This window comes from Lytechinus variegatus, chromosome 3 (genome assembly GCF_018143015.1).
Source record: "Lytechinus variegatus isolate NC3 chromosome 3, Lvar_3.0, whole genome shotgun sequence".
NCBI lineage: Eukaryota > Metazoa > Echinodermata > Echinoidea > Temnopleuroida > Toxopneustidae > Lytechinus > Lytechinus variegatus.
Window position 1 is genome coordinate 17689128 of NC_054742.1, and position 13578 is coordinate 17702705.

At 33.0% G+C, this 13578-nt stretch overlaps 1 protein-coding gene across 1 annotated transcript in view; it reads left to right on the top strand.

Moving 5' to 3' along the window:
* LOC121411976 (cytoplasmic dynein 2 intermediate chain 1-like) overlaps window positions 1–6745 on the top strand; it is a 44294-nt gene extending 37549 nt beyond the window's left edge. Inside the window, exons 30-36 of the mRNA XM_041604888.1 lie at window positions 485–572; window positions 1350–1416; window positions 2047–2105; window positions 2439–2484; window positions 2863–3040; window positions 3365–3437; window positions 4156–6745. Coding sequence (XP_041460822.1) covers window positions 485–572; window positions 1350–1416; window positions 2047–2105; window positions 2439–2484; window positions 2863–3040; window positions 3365–3437; window positions 4156–4269 — 625 coding nt within the window. The 3' untranslated portion in view covers window positions 4270–6745. The remainder of the gene's footprint in view (window positions 1–484; window positions 573–1349; window positions 1417–2046; window positions 2106–2438; window positions 2485–2862; window positions 3041–3364; window positions 3438–4155) is intronic.
* The last annotated feature ends 6833 nt before the right edge of the window (window positions 6746–13578 follow it).

The window sequence follows — 13578 nt, forward strand, 5'->3', positions numbered from 1 at the left end:
GCGCTTTTGTATTATGTGCGCATGTAATAAATTTACGCGCTCAGCATAGGATGGAAAGCAAGATAAGAAAAAGATAAGAACAAAAAATAAGAAAAAGATAAGAACGTTTTCAGAATACCAATTTGAGAACGTGACGTAGATAAGAACAAAATTAAGATAAGAACGTTTTCAGAATACCGCCCCAGGATCTATTACTTCAGTTGACTTTGCAAAGTTTAGTAAATTTGGTTTTATTATGAACATATCAGTATTTCAAGATGTTATTGTTATCAGTAAAGCAGAGTTCCTTGATTATGAATGCTTATCATTCTTACAGTTTGAAATTGAATTTTATCATAAATTCATATTTAAAAGAATTAGCAACTGAGTTGATTCTTAAAATAATAGTTTTGGTGTCTTACTGCCATCAGAAAATAAAGCATGCCTCTTGACCTGCACATGCATACAAATTTTGTATTTCAATTGATATGTTCTTTTACTACAGGGAACTTGGACCTACCTATCAGCTGAAAGTGACTGATATGCAGCTTCTGCCCTCCAATCCGAATCATTTCTTTGTTGCAACAGATGCAGTAAGTATACAAACCAAACAGCTCCTTCAACTTCTCAGTCTGCTCTACATGTGTTTGTTTTCTTTTGGTCTCATGTATGTATACAATCTAAATGTTCAAGGATAGAGCTGCTTGATGTGGGGTAATAACCAGTATATGTTTATAATTCACAGCTAGAGTAAATTTCATCATAGCATACCGGTATGAATATAAATATTAAAAGACTGGAAGTCCAATGTGCAAATTTTGTGATATAAAACTTGTGTACATGAAGTTATGTGTGTTATTTCATGTGGAATATATTGATGAATGATTTGGGGATTTGTTTTGAATAGAATAGCTACAGGGTTTATGAAAGGGCTGTCATACTGACAGGAAGTATCACCATTGTTGATACAAACAATACATGAATACACCCAAAGAATGGGGGATTCTCTTGGAAGGTTCCATATGAAAAGTTGTAGAATGAAAAGCAAACTCTTAACACTGATTGAATAGACTGTGACAGAGAAAGTGTTTTTATGATGCTGACTGCTGTATGGTGCAGACATTGAGAGATGATTACTGAACTTGAGCCAGGCATTTGTCAAAACCTTGCGTTGGTTGAGTTAGCTGTTTTACTCAGGAAAGGGTTTAATATTGTAACTCAGATAAACGTATTCATGTATTTTCATTTATAGGAGTGAAATTTAATGACAATATCTAATCTAATACTTTGTGCTTATATTCCATGAATTAGGAATAGATGACATACATGCGGTAGAATAAAAAAAAATTGTTTGATGTTTTTATTTGCAGGGGTTCATCTCACATGGGGCACGGAATACAGAGAGGGTTTCCCCCAAGTACTTTTTGACCAATGATGGTGAGGGTTAGATCTGTGTTTTTTTAAATGATACTGTATGAAACCAAAGTCAGTTTATCTGTCAAACTAAAAAAAAAGAAAAAAAAGAGACAGATTTCATCAGTGATAAGGTCTATGGTCTCATAAGCTTAAATACTAAAGGGATGGTTTTAGATTGATAGCATTGATAATTATGTGCAGTTAATTTAAAAAAATCAGTTGTCTGATCAGTTGCTAAACTTTGTGTTACGATCCCAGGAAGTTGTATTTGTATTAGTAGATCTTGTGTTTTTGTGATATTTGTCACACACAAAAAACCCAAATCCAATCCATCTGCAACAAGTTATCATGTGGTTGATTTACATATATGCAGAGCAACAAGTAAATAAAGAATACACTGCCTTCATTTCGCATGGCATGGAACATATTATGTTTGCCCCAGTGGCAACCTCTAATTTCCTATATGAAAACAAGTTTTTTTAGAAACAATTATGATACATACCAGTATACAATTTTTTTTGTCTAAAAATTAAATACCACCTGCAAAAGGCATATTGCAGTTGCTCATTTGGAAAAATATTTTGATTATGATTTCTTGAAGATTTGTGTTTATAATATTTTGAAGTCATTTTTGTTGACCTGTCTTTCTAGGTGTTCCAGTTGGAGTCAAATGCATAGACTTCTCGCCATTTAATCTCCCATGCTTCTTGGTAAGTTAAGTTACTAAATTAGTTTCCATATTTAGACTGCTTACTAATAGTTTTGAACTTCTTTGAGTTTTTTGCATGGGCATAAATCTATGATGTCATACTTTTCCAGGGGGGGGGTGAAACAATAGTTAATTCCCCCTCCGAACAATACGTTCACTGCTTGAATTTATTCCATTGGTCTTATAGGTTTTACTCAATCAAATTCAGTTCAAGTCACTTTACAATTTGCTATCAAAGTCACTTCTTTCCACAAATTGAAAATATACTACTAATATAGATATATATTACACTTCAAATTATACTTCTCATTTCCTTTTATGTTTTCCACCATAGGCTGCCAGTGGAGATGGGAGTATAAAACTCTTCAGTACCGAAAGAGGTGAGCGTATTTGAGAATTCGGCAATAACATGATTTTCACCCTTATATACATGTATATTTTTTATGGTTACAACTATTTTTGGGGAACTGAATAATTAAACATTGCATGATTTTAAACATGATAGTCCATAAATTGTGAAAAATGTGAAACATCTATCAAAAGGATTGTTACGTAAATAATATTGGCAATTTCATTGTACTTCTATTTATTTTAGGGGTAAAATCGAATATTTATTCTAACTTTGAAATTGTGTAATCATTGATTTTATTTCAAACTCAAAAATTCAAAAATAAAAGGTAAACAAGCAGTAATTTATTGAAATTTCCTTTAGAAATAGGATCAATGCATTGTATGCTCTAATTTTTTTCTTTATCAAGGTACTCCTCTTGTGAGTTGGCCTAATTCCACACAAGGAATGTCCATAGTAGCAATATCATGGTCCAGATCCAGACCATCTGTATTCTTTGTGATGGACATTGCATCCAAGGTCTATGTTTGGGAACTACTAGAGAATGACTCTGGACCGGTCAAAACAGAGCAGTTTACGCGTGGAAGGTAAGTTCATGATTGTCATGAAGTGAGTTTATAGTTCATACATTAATATGATTTTGATTCTAATGAATACATACATATTAGTGGGTAGGGCATATTCAATTATTGATGGGGCATGGGATATTTCTCAAAATGCAATTAGTGGCTATCTTATAATGATATATATAAAACCGGAAATGGTAGATGGTGTACACTTGCACAGGACTTGCATCCACATAAATAATTCCTATTTTCTCACTTTAAGAAAAAAAATGTGATTAATTTTGTCTGAATTACTTTTTATTATTGATAAGTTTCTAATCATTTTCATAATGTTTGAATATTCAGGTTATCAGCTCTTGCTCTAGCCAATGATCATGCAGCTACAGGATGGGGTGTAGCAGGTAGAAAACCAGAAATGGTGAGTAACTCATGTAACAAACATCATTCATCACATATATGGGGTGTGTCAATAAATAGGAGATCCAAGTATGATTGATTTGAAGAAAAGAAATGAATTATGAAACTTATTTTACTAAATAGACTGACTTACCAACCATTCTAAAGATATTAGGCGTGTAAGATTATACATCACTGAACAACATTGTTCAAAGAAGGTGGTGCAAAATAGTAGGTGGTTTACTTCTACTGTACATTGAATAGGTAGATTGTGGGAGTGTGAACAATGAAATTTTGTGTTTGCTTTATCAACATATAAGTGGAAAACATCTTTTTTCTGAATTTGTAATAATCGTAGATTTTGCAGTATAAAGGGTGATATGAAAATTTGCATAATGTATTGTTACTGTTACAGAGAATTGTATTATGTTGAAGCAAGGGCAAACCATAATGTTTTTGTTAACCTGACAAAACATACATGTAATATATATATATACACACAGTTCATATTCCTAATATATATTCACATGATATGTGAATGGAATTATTGATATTGGGGTATTTCTTAGAGGGATATGCATTATATTGCAATGTTTGTTGAAAATGAAAAATTGAAAAGATACATGGTCTCAAGCAATTAGCCAATGGGAACTAAGTAATCAAGAGGTTTATAATCGCTTTAATATTCCATCTATTGTCATGGTTGATGTATTCATTTGTTTTTTTATTCTCCTAACCAGATTATCACTGATAATATGGGTTCTTTGGATGTACATGTTCTCAACTCACGATTCTCATCTGCTATTGGAAGTGAGTTAGATGCCTTTAGTGATCTTCTTCAGCAGCTAATATGAAGAAGATATTAATAATGGTTGCTGCTAGAAATACAATGAAACCATTTCCTTCGATTTTAAGTAAGGGCTACATGATATATCTAATTTAGGTATCTGATTATCATCATTTGCGATATCATGATTACTGTTCCCTATGAATAATTATAAAGGTATATTTATGTGTCAATTCTTCTTGAATGAACATATGAAAAAAGAGCCGATTGGGGTCTACAATTTTCTAACCTTTTACTTTGGACCCTGTTAAGTTGGATAAGAGTGATGATGATCTTGGTTTAATGCCATTTTCTAAGTGATTTTCAGCAGTTTGAAAACTCTCCTATTATACAACATGAAAGGTGATGTAGCTTGTACTCAGGATCACCAAATCCATGTAATGCCAGCTTTTATCCCTATTTCAATTAATTTATATTCCTTAGTTGGTCATATTTTGAAATTTCATTCAATGAAGCGATTCATTCTCATTAGGCTGTGCTTTTGCAGCAAGTGTACACCCATGAAAATGGTATTTTCTATGTGAAAAACATATCTCATTCCCGAAAGTTTAGTATTCTGCAGTGGAGCTGATATTATAATCATATCTTGAATTTCTTGCTCTCATTTTCATCCTATTTGTAACATACCATTACTTTAGCTCCCTCATAACACTAATCTGTTATCAAATAGTATGAGTTATGAATTTGTTGAAATGGGGAAGAAAAAGTATATGAAAAGTTAAAATATGCAAAGTGTGATATGAGCAAGAACCAAAATGTACTTGGATTGTTACAATAGGTGGATGAAAGGCAACTGTTTTGCAAAAGAAAAAGAAGTATGTTACAAGATAAAAATATTTTGTAGGCACCTCTCTTTTACAAGGACATTTTTTTATCTTTGTGAATGAAGAAAGGGAAAATGATTTATTATAAAAAAATAATAATCTGGTTGATTATAAGGTACTTAAGACATACAGTGAAGTATATTGTTGGTGGATTGTTTAAAACTGTGTATCTCAAAATTTATTTTAAAAAAAGCACAGCTCAGAAAAAGCTCTGTAGTAGAATTTTGACACAGGTATCATTGCCACTCTGACCAGAACTAATTTTCTTTGTTTATTTTGAGATGATTTAACAGCCTACCAATGACACTTAATAGAGATTATTACTACCCTGGTCATCGGTTTCAATTAGTATTTCAGATGTACAATACATTTTCTACTATCTGTGATTTTGTTTTCTTCTGAAAACAGAATAACCATAGAAATGTTATCTTGACTGATTAAATCTAGCATGTTGTTTATCAAGCAAAATACTAGTGCAATTAACATGCCAAGTGTTGAAACATGTGTGTATATACATGTATGTATATTAGTATAACTAATGCACCTTGATTCTTTTGTCCAAAGAATGTACATATTTGTAGAAGTTTGTGTCTATTTTTCAGGAGTCCAGTCTCTGCTCCTGTATTGTGTGAAATACAGGAATTCAAAATTAAAATCCAAGCTCACTCAAAGTTTGCTATCAACTTTGTAACAAATAATTCTTGATATATTTTGTGTAAAATCTGTACATTTGTGTCAATAATGAAGAGAATTTACAAAGTTTAAATATATCATTGTAAATAGAATATACCTTTTAAATATGTGTGGAAAAAACTTAGGAAAAGAAGAAATGGAGAATCTTTTAGACTTTAAACTCAGTTATACATAGATTGGTAATAAATCTTGTAGTGTTATGTTGTGGGTGAAAAGAAAAGGAATTGCTATATTCTTAATCATATTGGGAGAAATCATCATACTTGCGTGTAATACAGTATAAATCATTCACACAAGGACATTACTGCAAGACTCTACGTCCCTGGAAAGACAAGTTATGCAGGCTCTTAACATCTGTCTTTGTAAGACTGGCACTCTTCAGCTCTCAAACTTTGAGTAGTAATTGTATTTCTGTGAGTTTACCATGTGCAAACTTTCATTTGTGTGTTTATGAATTGGGATCCAATCTAATTTATGGTATTGATTGGATTCCCTTTTTTGTTGGCTTATTTTGTAATAATTTTGTATTATATAATAAGGGTCTTAGATAAATTTTCTCATATCAACTGTAATATTTAGGAAGACTGCATCCATGAGAAAAGCCTTGAATGTTACACCTTTAGGCAACTAGTCCAATGTCTGTGCTAGGCCTTTAGCAGGAATCTCACTCTAAGAGTGCTATGTGTCTTTTCATTCTTGCATTCCTGCATTCACCAATATTTGGTCTATCATGGAATATGAAGATTAGTAATGAAAAGCTATGGGATTCCTGCAGGAAAGATGTAACTTTGACTTTTTACAAGGTACCCTTACATCAGTAAAATTACTCAAACATTGAATGGGGGAATTTCAGGATTAAATCATTTTATATAGCCTTTTGATAGGAAATAACTTAATCTGTATGATAGATGTTTAAAAGGCCTTTATTTAGGAAAATAAAAACATTAATGAGAGAGGGCACTTAAACTGATAAATGTAAAAAATCACCTTTCCATTAAAAATCAATCAATGAACATTGATCTTATGATCATTGTAGTATTGTAAGATTAGAACAATAGAATTGTATTGAATATAATTCACATTATTGAACATTTAACCCTATCTAGGCCGGGGTATTTTGGAAGTTGATATGGCCGGGGGGGGGGCCTCCCAGGCCCCCCCCCCTAAGATCTCGGCTGTCAACCGCGCGATCACGCCAAAAATTGGCACATGGGTTGCCTTGGACATAATCTACACGATTGTTAAGTAATTTATTTCATGCGAATTGCCATTACGTGGTTATGCTAATTTATGCGTAATTAGTATGCGAAATCATACTTTTTCCTCCAACACCCTAAATAAAGCTCCAAATGTACTAATTTTTGGTGTAGAAACTCTTTGTGGTGTTCTCAGCAAGTGTACATGAAAAAAATTGCGATATCAAATCACTTTCTTATGTATTTTATTGTTTTTTGCAATTTCTTATGTATTTCTTTGTTTTTTTTACCTTTCGTTTTTCATTGTTTTTTCAATGAAATTTATTGTGGACTCTTCTGTGATCACAAAAAGCATAAAATAAATCCATGTAGACCAGCAAAACTAAAAATAATCATACATTTATGAATTTTGGTTCAAAATACAATTTGCATTGACTTTGTACACGTAATCACGTTTTTGATCAATTTTCGGTCTGACATGCATTTACATAAAGTTGCGTAATTTCGGAACCACTTACCCGGGTGACGCAAAGTTGGTCTCAAAAGTTGCGCAAGACTTGAAAGTAAAAAGTCAGCGAGCGGCGCGGTCCAAAATTTTCGCGCGGCGAAAATATTGCGCGATTCGTTGAGGGAGGCCTAGATAGGGTTAAGGGTGGATTAAATTTTGACAATCACTGGTTCATATCTTCCCAGTCTGAATAGGAAGTGTTGTATTTTTTTCACTTATGCATTGGCATCATGATCCTTTTTTTGTGTGAATTCTGTTTTTGTGTGACAGTCATTTCATTGACTTAATAAAATCTAAAAGGTTTCTCCTACCCTTATAATGCGCATTGTGTACATATTATTTGAACTGTCATGTTGGGAGGAAAGGAAGACGAGGTGTTGCGTCATGAAGTAATTTAAAAATGGACTTTGAATGACAAGAATGAAAAATATGAGCCCAAAATGATTATATTTCAAGTGATTCACTTAAATTGTGGCTTGATATCATACTGTGCACTAATAATATACATGTAATATGTATGTTCAGTCAAAGTAAGGTTGTTTATCAACAGTTGCACAATTCAGCTGTGACTAAAGTGATTATAACAACCCATTCTGGTTTACCATATTCCACTTAAACATAAAGGATTATTCCTCTTTAACATAAGTTAATTGCAACTTGTCTGCTTTGAAACACCTACATGGGCACCATTTCACACATTTTATCAATAAGCTCCTAAAAGAATACTAAGCTTTATAACAATTATAAGTAATTTTGTTTTGTCTAGTACAGTTTTGTGAAACTATAGTTAAATTTCTAAGCCTATGATTACTTTGGTATTGGAAATCCTGCATGTATTACAAGGTTCTTTTATCAAATAGAATATTGTAACAATTATATCAAACCTTATGCATAAAAATGAGCTGGCACATTTCTGTGTTATCAAAACATAAAAAATCTTTTAATATTCATTTTAGAATCTAGAATATATATTAAGAACAAGACCAAATATAGTAGACAAGATTGTACATGTATAGGATGAATAGACAAGTTCGTATTTGTACCATGTCCCAAATAATCTCTTTTTAAAACAGCCATTCTCAATTTTGTTGAAGCGCCAATTTTCTTGTTGAGAATCTGAACTGCTCCACTATCCAACACGCAAAGAGCGAAATATTGTGGTATGGGGGGATACAGGACCACCTGAAGAGCAGAAAGCCTTTTAAATGACCGAGAGGGGTTCTCAATCAACAGAAGATATAAAAATACCGACATACTACACAATTTATTTAAAAATGATAAGTGACTTGCTCAAATTAGTGTTAATTATTATGTTTCTGTATTACATTTTGTTCTTAATGAGGGTCGTATTTGAAAAGCAAACCGGGTATGTTGATCAGTGGTAGATCGCCAGTCTCATGAACGGGAGGCCGTGGGTTTGATCCCCAACAGAGTCATACAAAAATAGGAATGGAACCTTCTGCATTCTTGCTTGGCGCTCAGCATTTAGATTGGAGAAGGGTAGTAATAACATACATGGAAATGCAGGGCCCGCTGCAGTTCCCTGACCGAAATGGCTACCCTGAGTAAATAAAACGTAATTATAATTTTATTATAAAAAGCACTGTTCACAAATCTATGTTCACATTATTATGTGCATAGTCTTTGTAGGCCTACCAATCGTAAATGAATACTAGTACATTAAATAGATCCTCCATAATAGGGGTTATCGAATGCTAGATTACACAAAATCAGAGGAAGTCAAATAGCATTTAGATTTCAAAAAGATCTGAGTTTTTATTTTCCCTTTGTAATTAAATGATCAAACCTCAATTCCAGATGATCAGTAGATCAACCTTTTATTTTCTGATTTTTTTTCTTTTTCTATACCGGCTCCCACGCGCCACTCCGGAAGGCTCGGTGCGCCACAAGTGGCGCACGCGCCACCATTTGAGAATCCCTGTTTTAAAACATGATAGCTTTTTTTGCACTGAGATCACACATTCAAAGAGATGGGGCCTTTTCACATGTGAATCTTGATTCATTGTAATGATGATTGCTATTGTAATCATGACTGATTAGCACTCATGATTCTAATTATGTTCCAGTTTGGTTTCACACGTGCTGAATACTCGTCATTAGCCTTATTTTTCACTGGAATCATTCAAATTACAATTTTTTTCCATGTGAAAGGGCAGTTAGAGATGTGCCTCATGAATAGGTTTAAGTCCCTTTTGAAAAGATAACACCGTACTTGAATCATGGAATGAATTATGAGTGGACAATTGACTAAAAAACTTGTAGAGCATTCAAATTTCTAGATAAAACTTTTGGCTAGGAACACCAAGCTATTCAATTCACCCACTGTTTTTAATCAATGAGGAATTGGAATTCATATTGCATGATTAGGGTAAGTCAGACAATCCCCCTTAGAGTATTGTTTTTGTCTTTGGATTTTAGATTTTATTGCAAATGACATTTATCTGCACATACTTGAACAGTATGTATCTACAAACTGGCTTATTGAGGTCTATTATGTCAAAAAAAAAGGAAATCAAGGTGAGGACAATTAAAAAGAAATCAAGGTAACATATTTGTGATCACAACCAAGGCAAAATCATAGTCCAAAATAATATCAGTTACACACTGCTTGTTCACATAATACAGGAAATATCGCCTGGTGGAAGTTTCATAGAGCTGATCATAAGATACGAATGACTTTACACACGACTGATGATCCTTTCTTGTGCTATGTGATATCCCTATGTAATTAAGTTCTGGTCAAGAACATGTCCCAGTTGTGCGTAAAGTTGTTTAAACTTTACGACCAGCCTTATAAAACACCCACCAGAAGCCGAATGGAATATAGAACCAGAACGAAGATATTTCCCGTATTTCATAAGAACAAGCAGGGTGTAATGATTTCATCTCTTCCTAATTTCACTGCAGAATAGGGGAAATCTATATAGAATGGAACTAAAAAAAATTGCAGAACCCTGCATTTTTAGAGTGATTTTTTCAAAAGAAGTCATTTGTGACATCACAATTAGTGCCCAGCGCGATGCTTCAATACATGGTTGAAATCAGCACTATGGGCATGTGTGTAACAATGAAAACAACAAACGGGTAATACTGGCTCATATTACCTGTTTGATCTTTTAGACCCAGTAAAATAGGTAAATACAGGATTGTCTCAAAAACAAATTGACCAACCAGATTACAATATTCATGAGAAATATGGCATACTAAGAGAAAATGTTATATATTCTACTGTTAAGTATTTATTAGTACATTTCTGCAATTTACAGCATATACATTATCTGTTCATTTTTTTTTCATGTAAAAGAAAATAAATGATAGGATTAATGATAGAAAATTTGAAAAAATACTTGGCATACAGAAAAAAATAAAACAAGATTCAGCTGAAAATAATCTAAGTACCAGTAATATATTCTGACTTTGATAACAAAATCAGAGCACATAAATTTGTATACATACATACACTGTACATGTGCAAACCTGTACTTGACAAAAATGTATATGAAATCTTATTTAGAAAATCAAGTTGAAATACACTACTGTGCATAAAAAAGAGATTTTCAAGAAAGGGGGAGATAGAGAGAGTTAGAGTGTGTGTGTGGAAAGGAAATGGGAGAGAAGGGAAGAAACCAAAGATAACGCATTGGTTCACTTTTTAAAAATGTTCAGATAGTATAGTATAGGATCATATCTTCCAATACAAATAAAAATAACACAAGAAATATGTTGATACCATAGTGAAAAGGCAATAAAGGAGAATTCTATAAATTAGGAAGGTGACTCTCCCTCTCACGTCCCTGCTCTACCTAAGTTGAATCCCTTGGGACTGCGGAATTCTTGTCTAAAACTTGTTGTCATTTTATGCAGCTATATGAATGATAAACTATTAAGGAAAACTGAGGTCAACAGATTTTCACATTAAAGATGCCTTGAACAGAGAAGTCCATGAAAAATACATATAATTAGGATCTTGCTCAGCTTAGACACAAGAATATTATATATGCTAAGTGCTTTGATATATTGCCCAAATCGTTCAAGTTTGCACAATGAGAAATCAATCAAACAGCTTATTATACAAAAAATAATAATTCAGCACCAGTATTTCTGGGATAAGAAAGTGAGAGAAATTAGTATAGACCGACTAGCTAGAAGTTGCTTTGATGTATATTGTCATAATGAAGGATAATTATTTGGGTATAAAATCATGAGACCTGGTAAAAATCTAAGACTTGCAGATATTGAAAACTTCAAAAGCCTGAAGCAAATTACAATCCTGGTCTAATTTGTACTGTCCTAATTTTTATCATATCTCACAGTTTTGCATGTCAAATAGATTACAATATTAGATAGCCAAGCGCTATTGGTCCATAGCGTGTTACGTGATATGATTGAAATCAATGTATTTTCCCAGCTGGTCCACCTGCGATGAATATATTTTTCCAGCCTGTCCATGGATATATTTTTCTACATGTATGGCGGCCTTTAGCGTATTAGATGTTACTAATTACATGGAAATAACACATGTGGGACAAAAGTAGTGATCATTTGCAATCGATCAACACTCGATATCAATTGAAATCAATCAATTTTCGAAGCGGACCGCGAAATTAAAGTGAGTCCTACGACGACGTAGGAGCCTACTACAAGTTAGGTTTAACGTTATATCTATCGAGTCATTAGGCCTTCTTCAGTTACTAAAATAGAGCCTATAGATTTGTGTAGACAAGAAAAACCATCATTTCTGAAATTCTGGGGATTTCTTTGACAATTTCTGGATATGTATTAGTGAGTGGAGCCAATGGATCGCCAGATAGAGACTGAAGAAGCTTAAGTTAGTTTTAAAACTTTTAGATCCAGACTTTTGGATTTGGTCTAACGTCAAAGAATTGTGTGATATGTTTGTTTTGAAACAATTTTTTGATTTCAATATATTCATGTCTGATGAGCAATGAGGAATAAGATCAGCTTTTGGACGATAAAATTGGGTAAGTAAGATCTAGATGTAACATTAGGCTAGAGTCTATCGTTAAAAGTTAGAGAAATCTAATGTTAAATCTTGCTAACGACAACGTAAGTTAACATTAGTGTTAACAAAACATTAACAATTAACTTGTTAGTTAGATTTGGTCTTGGACCTGGTTTGACAACAAAAGAATCAGGACCACCATCAACAGTGTCAGAAGTCTGACACAGATCTAGTCATGTTTATCTCATCCCTCATTAGACCAGAATCTGCACCTGATCATGGCTCAGCATGCACATTCGATCTGTCTTACATGTAGGTCCTGGATCTGGACCGTACTCTAAATTAGATCTAGAACTAGGCCTAAGAAACTTGATTTGATTAGAAAAGGGTAATCCACTGCGTTAGACTAACGTTACTTATACCAGTTCCATCAGTCACTGTGAATATTATACACAAATGATCTAGGTCTAGATCTACTGCACGGATCCCAGACCTAACTTTAGATCTAAATTTAGATGCATCTTCATCATTCAAGGCTAACTAATACAACAGATATTGACTGATGGGGTGTTTTTAAAAAAAAAATCTTTGGACTGCCTAAAGGATTTCTCTATATTTTGTGACTGTCTGTTTAAGTACCAGTACCATAAATATATATTTTTCTGTAACAACCACTAAGTTCTGATTTTCATGGCAAAGTAGAATACAAAGGTAGAGTGGTGATTTTTCTTTAAATTTACAATTTCTGTACACAAATAATATATAGAATGTACATATTTCTCATTTGCAGTAATTTTAAGTAAAGAAAAAATATTTTTTTAATCTTTACCGCCCCCCCCCAAAAAAAAAATTAGCAAAATCGCCCAAACATGCAGGCTCTACAAAGTAAGCAGGATTTATAATCATAAATATACTAGCAGTCATAACTATAAAAGCCTTGGCTTTATTAACCAGTTTCCAATCAAATTAACTAATTACATTAGGTTCCCATAGCATGATATTCTCATTCCTAGGAAGTAATACGGTGTAATTTTTTGTCACTCCTGGGGAAAAGGCTAAAGTTTTCAATGATTGGAATGAATGAGAAAAACTTCAATATAAAACATGACAA